Source organism: Strix aluco, chromosome 4, assembly GCF_031877795.1.
Source record: "Strix aluco isolate bStrAlu1 chromosome 4, bStrAlu1.hap1, whole genome shotgun sequence".
NCBI classification, from domain to species: Eukaryota; Metazoa; Chordata; class Aves; order Strigiformes; family Strigidae; genus Strix; species Strix aluco.
The window spans coordinates 92,253,403-92,270,508 of NC_133934.1; the positions used below are offsets into that span (position 1 = coordinate 92,253,403).

At 41.0% G+C, this 17,106-nt stretch overlaps 1 protein-coding gene across 3 annotated transcripts in view; it reads right to left on the bottom strand.

Moving 5' to 3' along the window:
- RGS6 (regulator of G protein signaling 6) overlaps nt 1–17,106 on the bottom strand; it is a 288,251-nt gene that overhangs the window by 68,657 nt on the left and 202,488 nt on the right. For all 3 annotated transcript variants that reach the window (XM_074824301.1, XM_074824299.1, XM_074824300.1), the window contains exons 4-7: nt 8,581–8,631; nt 7,050–7,156; nt 4,715–4,766; nt 1,914–1,978 (exon numbers count right to left, since the gene is read on the bottom strand). In XM_074824301.1, coding sequence (XP_074680402.1) covers nt 1,914–1,978; nt 4,715–4,766; nt 7,050–7,156; nt 8,581–8,631 — 275 coding nt within the window. The remainder of the gene's footprint in view (nt 1–1,913; nt 1,979–4,714; nt 4,767–7,049; nt 7,157–8,580; nt 8,632–17,106) is intronic.

The following is a 17,106-nucleotide window of genomic DNA, read 5'->3' on the forward strand; positions in this document are numbered from 1 at the left end:
ACGGAGGAAAACACTTAAGCAAATGATTTACAGCTGTGCTGAACTGTGATGATTTCCTCAACTGTGGCTATGAGAAAGAACTACTAATTATCTGCAAAAACAATTTTTTGTGGGTTTCTCTTTCTTTTTAATTTTGTTTTAAATTATGTTCACATGTGCCCTCCAGAATAAATATGCCGAAGCCAATGAAAGATCACGATTGAAGCAGTATTTGAATCATGCTTATGTTTGGCCAATTATAAACAAAATTGAATACAATTATGCAAACTTAATCATATCATCAAGACCCCTGCTCTACCAGGATAAATGGAGGGGCTGTCTATGAACGCTGCAAGCAGAACCTAAAACTGAGATGATGTCCCCTGAGATGCTTTGTAGAGATTCTCTTTGGAAACTCCAGGTCAGTGCTGATACCTATGGAGAAGCATTCTCATGCCACATCTCCAAAAATGTGTACTAAATGTAGAAGGCTCCTTCCCACTCCTGTAAGCCTGTTTCTCTCACTTGTGCTTAGCTTACATCTCCATTGCTGGATCTGCTTCAGCTCCCATAATGACTAGGAAGAGTCAGTGCCATTCTTATCTGATTGTCTCTAATTAAGAGAGCAAAGTTTGAATGCAGAAGTAATCTCTAATTGTGCAATGCAATATTCACAAGAAAAATGAGAGACTGCCAAGATCTAATTATTTGCCATCACTGGAGCATTGCTACTCTCAGTAGACAACGATGTGCAAAAGTACTTAGCCATAGCCTCCCTGTATGTGTGTGGGAGTGTGCGTGCTGCTGAACAGCCTTTTGTTGCTTTATGATAGATCTTTAGAGTACTTACAGTTAATTGGTTGGCTGTGAGCAATTTTAATGGTTTTAATAATGAAATCAGCAATATGCAGAAGAGAAAACTCAGCAAAAGGATATGTAAGTGCATGCAGATGATAATATTCCTTGCTTTATGCCCGTACTTCAAGATTAGAACTCTTGGGAACTCTGGATGCATTTCCAGGATGGACTAGATAAGTGGCAATTTTTGCATGCCACTGAAAGGACCAAATGGCATGTATATATATATCCATGTGCACAAAAGCCACAAAATGTAGAAGGTAAGGAAGAAGGAAAAAGTCCATTCTTGGAAAAAACCCTACAATATATGTAACATAAATGTTTTCATTTTAATAAACATGAACACAGAAGTCCACTAGAACTGTCTTTGTAAACAAACCCTCCAATGAAAAACTCCACGTTGGAAATTCAGCTGTTACACTGTTGAGCTAGTAAACAAAGAAAAGTCAGTATGATAGAAAGAAAAGTTCAGCTGGTCAGAGCGCTACACTGCCAGTATTCAAAGAAACGCACACCAGCCCTGCCCCTCCCGCCTTCACCCTCCCACTCCTCTCCACCCAAACCCTGACCAATCTGAAGCCAAAGTTGGGGATATTTTTATGGATAACCATTTCATAACAGAAAACATGCCCTGAATAAGCTTGAGTAATAGTTTTTTATATTGCACACAGAAAACAGTCCAAGTCTAGTATCTCAAAATCACTTTCATAACTAGATAGGTCATCAGCAATTTAATTGCCCAGTAATGCACCTGAAAAGCTGTCATTTCCGTGTGTTAATATCTGCTGTATAAACCAAGAACTGTTAACTGGAAACAGGAAAGGAATGTAAGCTTCTGTGTAATTTGCCCCAATCTTGGAGGGCTGGCTATACAGCAGATGCTTTAAGATGTTGCAAAGCCAGGGATGTTCCCTGATCGTATACCTGATGTCTCCAGATCAGCCTTCACACAATTCTGACAACTAAAAAAGGACACAGTAAAGGCTGATGCCAAAGCACAAAATGGCAGCATTCAATTGGCAAGCAAATCCCTCCCTGTACCCCCCAGCTTTAAACTCTAGCAGCAGTGTACCTACGGCTTCATAATCCGCCAGCTCCAGCCTAGCTTTGTTCTGCATGGTCCGTTTGCAAAGATAGATGGCTAAAGGGAGAAACAGAATGGAAAACAATTACAGACAGATTATTAGTACTAGATCTTAAAAAAGAAAAAAGTGGTCCATGCACTGTTCATTCTCATCAGAAAGCAACATGAGCCAAGAAATGAGAGGGCTGAATACCCAGCTGACATTACCCACTAGTAATCTCAGAGGCCTTAAACATCTGGGACATCTCATTTAAAAGTGCTGAGAGTAGATGCCAGGACCTAACAAGATGTCTGAGAAAGGCACAATTGCTTCTGGGGCTGGTAAAAGATTTAGCATTAGCAACCTGTTCCTCTCAGCACTTTGGGAATATGCCTGCCAAAGTGAGCATCCCTGCACTTCTTTTCCCCTTTTGTTTAAAAAAAAACAAAAACAAAAAAAATCAGGATATTGAAGTGAAAGAGAAATACAGGCTAGATCCTAAAGGTATGATCTGAGCATTTTTTCATATGCTCCAGCCACTTACTCCACACATTTCAATTGGACAAGAAAAGCTTTCTCACACTTCACCATAGGCAGAGACTGCAGAAACTGATGTGGTTTGGGATTCTGAGAGTCAAGATGAGCCCGGTGCACAACACCAAACCAGTCCCAGGCTGCCTTCTGGGAAAGCCTCAGCTGGACCTGCTAGCTCACCCCATTTCCATTACAGGCTGAAACACAAGGTCCTCAGCACATCCTGTGTCTAAGTCAGGTCTGAACTACATAACAGAGGTCCAGTGCTCTCATTTTGGGATGAATCTAGATGTGAATTTTATAGCTTCCTTGTGTTTTGCCCTCTCTCATGCTGCAGGGCCAGGTACTTATTGTCCAGCAGTATACCAAACCAGACAGGGCAGAAGGCAAAACATCATCTACAGAAAACTGCAATAAATCTTTTTCAGAAAATTTCAGCTTTTCTTTGTAAATCATGGGGTTTTGGTTTGCTGGTAAATACAATTTTCTGACACCTTCATGGATGTTTTTCATTGGAAACCTATTCTTCTACTGAAAAAAATATATAAAAAACAAACAGTGCTACTTATGTAATTCTATTCTATGCTATTCCTATAATTCTAACATTTATATAATGAGCCAATATTATGCATGGTAACTAGAGCTGATCAGTTCATGTATATTTATGCATCTCAAGGGCAGTTTCCTCTGTAAACCATTTATAACACCAAATAAAGTGAGTCAGTCATCTCACGGTATTTCTTCATGCTAGGCAGTGACCTGCCATTAGCAAGTTAGTTCCTGTCCTGCAAGTGGATCCATGCAAATAAAAAAAGTATGAAGTGCTGCTGGGATTTCAGTTTTATTTGGGTCTACTGCTAGTTTGGGATTAATTCCTGGGAAGACTCCATCTGTACAGACCTCTGATATGCAAAGACTGATTATAAGCATATGTTAGAGATTTCTGGGACAGATGAAAATCGAAGTCACTACAGGGCTCAGAGCTAATACAGTTGCAGCTTGTCCAGCTGTGGGTCAGCTCATATAGGGCTTTATTTTGAGGCGCACTGCTCCACTCAATGCCCTTGCAGCACAATAATCTGATTGCAAAACCAGTTCTTTATCAGATACTATAGGAAAAAAACAGAACTTCCCTCTTTGGATTGTTATTCTGATATTTACAGAATACACATCTGGCACAGTTCAGACAGTTATATATGGTGACTGTAATATCTGGACATTATTTTGCATATAATGAACAGCATCATGTTTTCTCCTAAGCAGTTCCCTCACTGGGATAAACACAGAAGTCTGTGCTAGCTTCCTTGCAGATGAGGACTCCAAATGAACTGTCACATGACAGACACCATTGCAGGCTACTTTTCCATCTCAGCAAATGATTTCCAGAATCCATAATGATCAGTAATTATTGCCCGGGAAAGAAAAAGACAAAAACTGATTATTCAGGGAGGAGTTCTAAACTGATTTTAGATTATGAGATATTTCAAAAGAAGGACTTCCAGAAGCTCCTGTTCTATGAGTGCACACATGGATTCACTTCCTCTTCCAATGCCACACCAGGATGCAACAATTGATTTTATCATTTAACTGTGAAAAAAGTGCAGTTCTGGAAGAGACAGCAATATTGCATGCAGACAGCTAAAGATAACAACACTGACATATTTTCTTTATGTATTATCACTGTCTGCAGGCCCTCACACGTTTAACACACCATGTTGCAGTTTATTAGCTCATAAACCATGCTCAGTCTCTTTTTTACCAGCTATCATCTGGTAATCTTAAAAAAATGGGAAAAATAAGTCTGATGTCATATATCAGATGACTTTAACTATGAGTTGCCATCAGTTATATACTGGTTTATTGATCAGCCAGATGAGTGCCCAGATGAGGTAACTTTTTATTGATCAACATATCAGATTCAGCTACAGATCAGAGTATGTCCTCCCACAAAAGCAATATGGGATTTAAGATTCCCAAGGAGCCGTATTCTGCTCACCATAAATCCTGCCAAAAGTAACAGAGCTATGGGAAAATGAAGGTAACGGTAGGTAAAACCCTGGTCCCACTGAACTCGACAGCTACAGCTCCATGGGCTTGAGACAGCCTGGGATTTCACTTCATGTATTTGAGACGGGCACATATCTGCCTCGGATGCTGCGGTCTGACAAGAAACTGCTGATGAAGGGTTTAGATGGCCAACAGTAATTATTTTAAGGATATTTTTTTCCATCACAAATTTTCTGTACTAACTTTCTATAATGAAATAATTATACTCTCACCATAATCTGTATTTTCTGGTTCCCAGCAGTTTGAAGGCCAAAAGTAGGGTGCCTAAGAAACAACATAGGCATTTTTGTAATTTAAGAGATGAAAAACAATTCAGATGCAGAAAAACATTGCAAGTACAAAAAGAAGAATCACAAAGTCTACAGCCTAGTCTCTGCCCTCAGGGGAAACACTGCTACAGATCTCAGTAAGAGTGAGGATGCTTTTCCAGGGAGGTATCACCTTTAACATTCCTCACTGCAGGGAAATAGAGATGCTGTAATACAAGCATCTCTTGAGGAGGATGTCCATTATCATGATTATATTTTAGACACTGTTGCCAGCTCATCTGAATGTGGATCTTTTACCCTCTATCCCCAGAAACTCCTCTTTTCCCAGCAATTCACAGGCACCCTGAATCTATTTTTTTTTTTAAGAGCATGAGAAACTTCATGGCTCTTATATATGCTACACACCACTTGCTTTTTTGGAGCAGCTACCACTGTGGTTGGCAGCATACAAAACAATTTACTTTTTAAATATAACAGATGACAGAGGTCAAAACTCAGCTGATTAGAGTTGTTCTGAAAGCAGAAGTCCCGCTAAGCTTACTGCTTTTGTTTTCTATCCAGGTCTGCATATTGCAGTTGCTACAATTAATAACAATATATTACTATGTGTGGCTGTATTTCAGTTTTAACATGAATGAAAAATAATGTACCTGTGATCACACAAATTACAGAACACTGTTTTGCATTACTGATGTAATGCCACAAATGGGTGTAGGACATTACACACAGACTACTCCTTGCACCAAAGTACAGTGGGAAAACATGGAGGGATCAAACAATACAAGGTTCAATGCTCCTCACTGACATGCATCTTATGAACTTCACAAGATGATAAGCTATTGTCAAAGAAGGGACCGGTGCTGAGGTAGAAAGTGGCAGGAAAAGAGTAATGGAAAAGAAACATGTTTCTATCAGGTTATTTTTGCAGAAAACAGCTGAGGAGAACTGTTGCAGGAAATTACAACAGGCAAGGAATAAGCAAAAGTTGTAGGAAAAGATAAGGAAAAGAAAAGAAAAGTCAATAAGCAGTCAAGACAATTTGATGATGTGATTTACGCAGGCTTAAAATAAGGAAAAGAAATTAAATGATATTGAAATCTAGCTCCTGAGAGCTGCACAGGACTTCTTATGGTGTCATTCATTTAAAACAGAGAAAAATAACTAAATAGGCTATCAGTATTACCCCTGCTTTTGTAAAGCCTTACATGACAGGAGGAGCAGGACTTCAGAAAAGCAAGGGAATTGTAATGAAAAATCTTAGTCTGAATGATGCCAGGTAACCAGAAGGTGGGGTGAGATAACGGGAGGTCTTTGATCTCCTGGGCTGCTTTGTTCACTGTGCCATTGGTCTCATATGATAACACAATACCACATTAGCAGTAGGACAGTGAGCATGAGCAGCAGCGAGATCAGATGCAAAGAGGAGAACGGGCTTTTCAAACAAAACTAAAAAAGAGAAAAAAATGTAAAGGAGGAACAGGAGGGTGAACAGAAGAGAGGCCACAGGAAAGATAAGGGAGCTGGCTAGGATCATGTAACAGAAAAACACAAATTCAGCCAGCAGGATTAGGCAGTAGGACTCCAGGTTTGAACTTACTGCTTCTTTTAAAGTTATGCAATCTGTCCAAAAGGAGTTGTTGCAGCACAAGCACTCAGTTATCTAGGAAGTTGACAGCAGCAGATTTTGGACAGGGCATGAAACTCAAGCGCAGGATGCTTTAAAAATTCAACACATCTGGAGGCACAGGGACACTGAGGGATAGAGATGTCCCATTTTAGGTGACTGCCAAGGTTACACATCCTTTGTAAAAAAGCCAAGTCTGAAGCTTGCCCCCTTCCACACCAATCTGTAACCAAGAGAGGATAAAAATTTGAATTTTCTGCTGTGCCAGAGCTTGAATGTCCAATTCCAAAGCTTGCCCTGGTCCATTCTGGACAGGAGGGTGGCTACTCAATTCTGTGCCGAAGTTAGAACCTGAAAGCCATTTTCTTTCTTCTGGTTTAGTTCAAATCTGAGTACAACAGCCTTGAAACCACATATCAAAAAAATCGCAGGACATATCTGTTCATTTATGTAAAAACTGTGGGTCAGAAATTAGAAGAGGGTGGTTTGGGATTCTAAAGCAGATCTTTTGGAAGGGACTTCATAACTTTCTAACGCCTCAATCCCTGGCTTCATAAACCTAATGGGTGCTTAGGGATAAAGAGCAGGTGATTTCAGCAGTACTACTGCAGGGACAGTAGAAGGGGCCACAAGGGAGGCAGAGGGCTCACCAACCTGAAAACGATAGAACGTCCCATCATCTTTCAGGGTAAGGACATGATCTGAGATTGGAAAGACATAACCCTGTGCAGCAATAAGACTTCCCAAGTGTATTGCTTCCCCTGCGAAAGAGAGAAAACAGCAGGGATATGTCAGGAAGACGTGCACTGCACACTCCTTTGCTTTCAGCAGCGGCTCTGGCAATGACTCATGCCAAGACCTGGTGCACACATGCCTCTCTGTAGCCACACCACATCCTTATGCCTTCCAACCAAACTGTGCAAAGCAGAAGAGCAGAAATCAGCCTTACAATACAGATGAAACACTGCTCAAATATTTAACCTGCTGGTTTTGTGTTTACAAAATGTCACACACCAGTTCAGCTCTACAGTCTGAAATTCAATTCAAAGCACATTATCCACCACAGGTGACAGCTGACAAGAAGACTGTTCCATCAGTGAACCCCACTTGCCTCTACCAAATCTGACTAACACCTGCAACACTAGGTCATTAGCAGCATGTTTATTCATAAAGACAAATCCTGACACTGTAGCACTGCCATTCATTAGAGGAAACGGTGCAGAGGCAAAGGGGAGTATATAGCCTAGCAGTGCCAGGGCAACCTTCACCAGCCCAGAGGCACATCTGCACAGATTTTCAACCAATGTCAGCTATCAAAAGCTGCATCAACTTTCTCAGAGTTGCAAAATACACATCAGCTGCTCATGCACCCCCAGGTAGATAATAAAGCTACTGTCTGCAGCTGAAATCTGGATTTTGGACTTAACTGGACTCATGAGAAGGCATGTGTGTGTAGGGATGCCCTGGATGAGACAGCACTGCCTCCATCTCTGCTTTTACATGGTGACAGTAGGCAGCAGAAACAAACTGGGAGGGGTGAGATGCAGGATTTTTTCCTTTTTTTTCCTTTTTTCCTCCTTTCCAGAGGAGGAAAAGAAACTTCTGGACCTGAAGATCTTTTCTTCCTCTTTTTCCAATAGTTCTTAACTGTGCCAAAATGATTTTGGCTTCTCTGAAGAATTAACTATTTGGACTCTGCCCATGCACTGATCATTATTTATGGCTGATCATCCATTTATCTATCTGTTGTGATAAATTAGCAGCCATCATCTGATCCTGTAATGGTGTCTGTGTCACCCTTGGCTGGTATGTCCTGTCAGTCATGGCTACCTTCCTCCACACCATGAGAACGTCCCACTGCATTTGCCTGGTTAACCACACACATCCACCAACTTCCTTTCCAAGTTTGGGAACAACCTTAAAATCAATCAGTCTTTCTCAGGTAGCAACAATTTCACAGACAGGCTAAGACTCCTACAAAGTGCTTTCTGTGTGTTGCAGTGTAAGGCATTAGACTTAATTAAGATGTTGATTCTTATCTCTTTCCTGCCTTCTTCCCTCCAATGCTTAAATCAACCTTGTTGTTCCGCTACTATTTTAGACTGTAGCAAAATAGTATCTACTGTCTAATGGCACACGCAACACAGATGGGGTATGTGCTCCTCCCCAGCTGTGGTCACCTTACCTGGATCATCAATGCTGAGGTTCTTCATAAGCCACTGCACAATATCAGCACCTTAAAAAAAAAAAAAAAAGAGACAGAGAGAAGAAAGAATTAAACACTGAGACCAGAGGGTTTAAGAGCCCTAGAGAGATAACACTGAGATACATACAATATAACTGACATGACTTTTATTCCATTTTCCTTTTTATCTCCACGGAGGTTTCAGAATGTTTTTCCTTCTTGTGACACACTATAATTATATACTTACTGACAGGTACTAAGTCCCAAGAAGTATTCTGTGTGATAGGGGACTTGATATACTTTAAGTCAGATATTACTCTAATGGTTCCATGTAACTTGTTCTCTCTCAGTTGCTTCTCTCTCACCTCAGCACACCAGGAGTTATGTTTCTGCAAGCACTAGCTAGCAAGGAGACAAAGGAGCATTTACTGGCACCTTGCACCTGTAATGTCACAGGCAATAATCTAAAAGTACAGAACTAAGTTATCAGTCAAAAAAAGACAGAGGAAAGCCTCGCTTATGCCAAAGACAAGCAATATCTTGAGGAAGGAAGTGGTATTCAGTGTGCCTCTAACCAAGCTCCTGTTGAGCTGTCACCTGCTAGTGACTGCACCAGCAGGATGGTGGCCAGGAGCAGGGAAGCAAGTCTTTAAGGCCTATCAGGTAGTTTTTTAGGCTTTCAGGGCCCATCAAGTAGTGCAAAGGTTGTTGCTCTCTTCGAGGCAGCGTAAAGATCTCTAGGAGTGATCCTCTGCATGCATACAACCCCTCTGTTGCTCGCATGGAGATCATAGAAGTGGAAAATGTGTCGCTGTTCATTAGAAGCTAAGGCCTTTTAACAAGATACAACATGACAGGGCAGCAAAATTTATTTAAACCCCATACTCACAAAGTTAAGCTTAAAATGAAATATAGTAGTGTATACAAGTCAGCTAACTTGACTTGTCCAAAGTCAAAGGCAATCAGCAAGGGCACTGGGAGGCAATTTAGCAAGTCCATGCCAAGTTACAGCAGCGGGCAGCACAACCTAACAATGCCCTGTCTGGATGCAGACATTAACACCCAGCCCTTCTTAGCGTACTGTCAATTTGTTGAGAAATAGTTGCGTCTGCATACAGTAGGCTAATAGCCCTGGTAATACTTAGTGCTATGCTTTGTGATATATCAGTTGAAGATAGCATACAAAAAGGAACTGGTCAACCATATGGTTCAGGCTTACTAAACAAACCCCAGAGGATCTTATTTGCATGGAGCACTTCTGAGTTCAGACATGGTGGGCACTTTAAGAAACAGCATAACCCACGTGATGCCTCTTCCAGAAAAGTCTGAAGGACATTTTGCTTTCCACAGGCCCAGAGCATCCCCACACCCTCAGCAAACCTTAAATAGAACAAACGTCAGGAGTCACAATTACGATGTGCCACAGAGAGAAACAACAGGCGCTGCTAGTGTCCCAGGTCCCTGCAACATCTGCAGGTCTGAGTGACTCACCCATACAGGTGAAAATCCCACTAGAAATGTGGATTCCCGCTCTCCCTGACAACGCAAGTTGACCCACGACTCCGCAAGGAGCACCAGTAAACCCTCATCAGCCAGGCTTCAGCAGCAAGCAGGAATATGAACCTGACATCCCTCGTCCCCCACCCAAGGCAAGTGAAACAACCTACTTTTCCCCTGCAGGCAATCAGCAGAGCTCATAAAGATCAGGGAAGCATTCACTTAAATACTGGGCAAACAGATGTGACCAACAAACATCAGCTGGACATTGTCTCAATCTGTCTTGAAGGTATCAACAAACCAGGCACTAAAGGACCCATCTCACAAGCTTGTAATCCCAGCTCTATGGTCACTCTCCGCACCTCCCAACTCCACCTAGAAGCAATTTAAGTTGCCACTATCCAATTTGGAAAGCTATTCCAGAATTCTTTTTTTTCTTTTTGGTTTGGATAGATGGAACTCTCCTTGTAACTTCCCAGACTAAGTTTATTAATATGCAATTTATTTGATACCATACCTTTCTTATCATTCAACGGAAAGAATTCTTCTTCTTCCTTGATAGCTTCTCCTGAGTGTTTCTTCAGAGGGCTGACACAACCAACCAAACTCTTTTAATGTCCTCTTAAGATGGTCTCTCTCTGCTTTAGCATTCAGCAACTTTTCAAATTTAAGTTCCATTTCTTTACACTGGGGTCACCAGAACTGCAGGCAGTACCTTGCAGAATATCTAACCAATGCCTCTGGCAATGCTGCCAGCGCTTTCCTGTCTCTACTGAAACTGCCTTGCCATGTGCATCCTAAAGTCACATCATTTTTTGTGAATAGTAAATTTATTCAGAAAAAGATGTCTGAGGGGTCCAAAACTACCTGCTAGGTGAGAACACATCTAGTGAACAGTGCTTGCTGAATAACATATGGGAAAAATGTTCAGAGCCAGTAACTGTTGTTTTGACAAGTTTGTTAACAAAATATTCTATTTTATAAATATGGATGTTCCCTTTTGCCTTTTACAAAACAAAAATATCCTAAAGATACAACAAAACATTTGGGGTTAGAAAACCATTTCAAGAAGAGTCAAACTGAAGTGCTTCTGTATTGTTAGAAACAAAACAAAACCTCACAAAATGTTGTCTTGGTTCAAGCTAAACCAGAATCTTTCTTGGTTTTTCTGTTCAGTCCCCAATCTAAACAGTCCACTGTTTCTCCTGATTTTGGTCTCAGATTACATGCTTGCAGTGATCTCTTAGGCATCTTATTGCCAAGTGACGTGACAGCGGATATCTGAAAATCACCTAGAGTAGCGCATTGCTTTGCTCAAGGGAGATGAAGTACATTGCATGATCCCTTTCCAGATATACAGGAATACTTAATGCAGGATTAAGTCCCGCTCCATTTTACACAGAATGATCATGTCCCCAGCTCTAGGCCTCTTTTGAGGAATCTATTCAATTTTCATCAAACTACAATGAAAAATTCAAGTAACGCTGAAAGCTGGTTCCTCAGTCTTTCTTCCCCCTGTTATTAAGATTTAAAGAGAAAGGTTTAAAGGGGTAAGTAAACTGAAGGCACCAACTCAACCAGAACTCCTGTGATCAGCCACTCTGGAATATAAACAACTCTTGAGATCAGGGATTTTAATTTGTCTTTGTTAAAAACATGAAGTCATTCCTGAATGTTGCCAAGAGCCTGGAAGATGTTATAGCTGTTCTCCAGTTGTCCTGAGGCAGACATATTATCTTTCTGCTGAGTTTGCTGAACCATTATTTATCACCTGCCAAGACTGATTACTCACCCTCGGGACAATGACAAGTCTTTCCTTCCTCTGTTAATTACTGTCATCATTAATAGGCATGTCACTAATTAATATTCAATCATAATGAAAACTCTTTACTGCCATCTTCATAACACCTTCAATTTTTAGGGTTACCCTCATACATTGGCTTTGCCTCTGCTTGCGGCTGTTTCTATCACTGCAACCTACTTTTGTCCCCCTACAAATACTATTTATGCCCTTCCTCAAATGAGAAAATTCAGATTTATCCTTATAAGACACTGTGAAGACTTGAGTGAATCCTTTACAAGACTCTCCTCTGTGAGATCAAGACACAGATTCCTTTATGTGTAAGTTTTCCAGAAAACTTCACCTTAACCTCTCCTGTAGGTTAAGCCTGATGGATGGTCCTCACATGACTCACCTTCCCAAAAAGATCTTTTCTGGCTGATTTTCAGACTCCGCATTTCACAGGCTCTTTCAGAGGACACCCGAGGGAGACCCTTGACCCTGATGTGTTTCCACTAAACATAACAGGGCATTTGAGATCTTCTGAAAACAAATAGTTGCATGTGTTTTTGTAATAGAAAGTGTTTCTAGATCCAGGTAGAGGAATGGCCCCCATCTCCTCTATGCCCCTCTCCATATATCCACATTTCCTCTGAGTCAGTATGCTCAGTTCAAGGATAGTCAAGTGAACATCTTCTTACTCCTCACCTATAATGAAATATATCGTTTTCCTTTAGGCTCTTATTTGAAGCTGAAGTAGATCAAGTTGCTTAATACCAACAGAATAGCTGTATTTCTATGCGCAAACAGATTCACAACGACCATTTATCCACCTACCTGGTTTAGAGACAGACTAGCACTTTTATATTTCTTGCTATTTTCTCCATTTTCTGTTCGGCCTCAGTGATCCCATAATAGTAGCTAGTGTTCTCAGAAGGCCATTGCCTGTCAGCATGACAAATGAGTGGCCAGCCATGAAAAGATAAATTAAAAAAAAGTTCACAAGGTGTGAGGCCATCGGCAAGATACAGTTAATGAGGTGAGTCACCACCACTGTATTCGATGCCTTTTCTACTCAACTTAAGTTGTTCTACCTCTTCCAGAAAATCCAGCACTTACTTGGAAAATGTAGAGGCATCTATAATCTGATTAGCCCACCTTCCACATGCTGTGTGAAATGGCAAAGGCAGATAGAATGATGTACCCTCCTCCAGCAATTTCTAAAGATCTGCTGCCTGGCATGGAGACTGTGCCACTGGTTCTGGGCAAAGGAGCCAGGACCACAAGGGTCTGCTTGTCATCCAACAGACTTGGCATGTCCCTGACAAGGCATACACACGTACACACACACACATACGTATACAAATAAAAAATACATGAGTATTTCTGAAACTTCAGCAAACGTGCACCTTTGCATTTCTTTTTAGGCCTGATAAGACAACTGCATTTTTTGCTGAGTGTCATGAGATGGCAGAGCTGGCAAGTCCTGACAAGTGGAGGTGCACAGTGATTTGACATGGGACATGGCATGTTGCCCAGGTGTGGCATCAGTGACCAAGGACTAAAGTCTGTCCTTTCTCATGGGAGTTGCTAAGCTGAGCCCTGATCACTGGATGCCATCCAGCAGCTACAGCTGATCAGGTGGGATGCTTTGGATCTCAGACTGTTTACAGACTCACCTTGCACTGACAAATACCAACACTGAAGAAAGTGACACCTTAAAACAATAAAACCACAAACCAAACTGTCTGATCATGTTATGAAAGATTTTGTCATATATGCATGTCTACAGGAAGAGACATAAGATTGCCTTTTTACTTCCTGTCTTTTTCCAGTGTTAGTGTAACCCAAATATTCTCTGAACATATTTTAATGATTTAAAAACCAGTATTAAATATTTTTGCATAGTAGTGTGTGGGGTGTTTTTATTTTACAAAAGGAATATGAAAAATGTGAAATGTTCAGCTCCATCCTAGACCTTATCTACACACTCCATGACACACTCTGTGGGCGAACAAGCTACATGCCTAGCCTCCATGTCAGTCACTTCCAAACTCAAGGTCCAGACAGTCTTTTTATGCAAGTGTGAAAATGTGTTCTCCTTCCTGTCACTTCATTCTTGAAAACAAATGAACCCATTTTAGCACCAAATTTTCCACACAATTTGCTCCTGAACTCAGACCAATTTTTAAATATTTCTATGAGAAAAGCAAGATTGGAAAAAAATAAAAATTACAAGCAATCAAAATGTCATAAGAATACATGCATAGGTGTACAAGCAGCCACTCAAGCTGCTTTTTACCCTGTCAATCACAGCAATCACACTATTAAATGGAAATAATGTGTTTTGGTCCCTCCACAAATAGCACTGGGTCCTTGGTAAATCTAGGACAGAAAGGTTAATTAATTATCCACACTTTTACCACCAGACTTACAAAAATAAACAAATGAACATCATCCGTGATAAAGGGCAAAATGATTTAATACAAAATTTCTCAAGGCCTCCAGCACTCCCTGCTACTATTTTTCTTACACAGAGTCCCCCACCAATTCCCACAGTGATTTCAGCTAGGTTGGAAGTATAGACTCCTGTTCACAGTAAGGATTTAATGCAAAGCACTGATATTTACGGTAAGAACAAAAAAAAGAGATATCTAGGTCTCTCCCTAGTATTCTGTTACAAATATTGGGGAAGTACTTTACAGAATTTGCCTACAATAACCACATAGATAAACACCAATGCCAACTAAAAAAATATCTCAGCAGTTGACTCAGAAAATGTGGTAATCGCAGCTCTCTTCCATCAGCATGTGGTAATTGCACCACTCAGTGTCAGCAAGGAGCATCATCAAAGCTACAACAGCTTAGAGCTTCTAGCAATAGCAATTTCCCTTTACATTATATTCACTTAAAATTTTGTTTGTGAATTATTAACAATCATTAGCAGCAGGGGTGTTACCTCTTTTTGATCAAAGCAGACAAAGTTTCTAAGGAGTCTTTTTGTTCATTGTAACTTTTGAGTGCTTGAATTCACAGCTTACTTTTCTTGTAATAAAAAAAATAAAAATATAATACTTTGTGTGAAGTAAAAATTATGTTTGTTAGGAAGGTGGAAAACAGCACATGGAGCAAAGTTCCACCTAAACATTCCAGGATGATAAGACAACGACAAGGACAGAATATTTGTAAATTTAATGGGTCCAAAATCTCTGATCCTCTACCTTTTGCTGACAACAGTGTGGGTTATTTATCACAGTGTTTGGGCTGATATGACATTCCAACCATTTCCTCATCCCTTCTCTGCCTCCTTTACTAAGTGTTATCTACAGAAAGCTGTTCAGTATGCTTGTCTATCTACTCCAAATGCTGGTATTTCAGAGATGAGTCCCATATAAATACTAATAATTGGGTTTTGTATGTTGCTTGTGAACTCAAGAAGCACTCTGTAGCTCTGTTGCATGAGTGCCCATATGTGTGTAAACAAAACCAATTAAAAATCTGATCACAGATTTATCGATAGCCTATTAAAATTAACAACTCTGATGTTTGACTTGTGCACGTTTCTGTCCCTGACACCAGGCCCTGAAGCAAAATTAACAGCAAGTCTATTAATAAATTCTTTCACAAAAGGGAGTCATGACCCAGACTTGCAGCTGCACTGCAAGGTGTTGATAAACACTTGTGGTGTTGGGAGAGTGACAGAAGATAACCTTCCAAGGAGGGAGAAAATGCCACACAAATGTAGTCATGGCGGGGAAAGAAGATGAGCAGCTGAGGGAATCAGGTCAGGGAACGAGACCAGGTGGAGGGCAGCACACCCGTCACAGAGCTGCTTGTGTGCTATAAGAATTGTACAGGAATTTCTAGCAACCAAGTGCTAATACGCTTTGAAACAGCTTACAAAGTAATGGGCTGCAAATTCACAATTTAACCATCAGCACTGCAGTGTAAATTTGATCTTTGTCTCCAAAATGTATTTTACATGTAATACACGCACACACAATCTCTCCTGACTGCATTTTAAATACAGACAGATATGAAAGATGAAAGACGGAGATTTGCAAAATCCAAATTCCTTGTGTATTTTCACCCTGTTAACAGCTCCTTCTTCTGAACTGCTACTTGGAGGGACTTCTGCCTTCTCATCATATCAGCCAGGCTACCAAAGCGCACATACCCACTATGATGCAGACTTGTAGAAGAAGATTTTCACTAGGCAGGAATCAATAAATGATCAGACATGACAGCGCAGAGCTCTGTGTGGGCTAATTTACCCAGGTAACAAAGATAAATTAGATCATAAGGTCTCAGAGATATCACGGCCAGACTGCTTTAGTTACAGTGCTCCCCATCTAAAAATAGTTCAGGTAGCTTTACAAGGCGTGAAAGCAAGTGGCAGAAGACATACCCGAAGACAGGCTTCTGGCTTGCAGTACCCTCCCATCAACAACACTTAAAAGCAGGCAGCCAGCACTGAGGAGCAGAAGGATGCCACTAGCTGAGAGCTCTGGATTTAAAATGATTGCTCTACAGTGGTATTAGTAAGGCTGAGTTAGCAAACCTCTTAATGGACACAGTTAATCCCAGTGAGAGAGGTCTGCCAGGACAGCTTAAACCAGGTCCTCAACTGGAAAAAAAACGATACCAGCAAAAGGTCTTTTTCCAGTTGACCTGCACCAATATAAAGTGTTGGTGCTACGCCAGCCTCAGCCTTGTTCTCACTCCACTTCGACAGAGCTGTGTCACATCAGCCCAGCCCTCGCACCCGCTGCTCAGCGCCTCTGACTGCTGACACACCGGCACTTGCTCACACCAAGAGATGCCAGCAGTAGTCTTACCGCAGGAGCAGCCACGCAGATTTATTTGTGCTAAACATTCCTCACCTGCCTTGGAAATCATGAGCTGCTATCAGGTCTGTGTTACCTACACAGCATCAATAAACATGCTGACAGACCCAAACACACACACCCTCCAGAACCCGGAATATACCATAACCCCAGTGCAATCCCCTCTGCTGTTGCTTCATCTGCTATAATTTGGCCTGCTCTAAATTAGAGACATACTGTGTGACCTGTGCCCACATCTTCTTCTCTCCCTAAATGCAACTCTGAACAAACTGCTGTTATTATGAGAGGAAACTGCAGAACAAAAAAAAATTAATAATTCCACACTTTGTGGCATTCAAACCTGTACCTGTTCCTCCTATAACACCCACAGAAGACGAGCACATTGCCTTGAGAGCCATTATA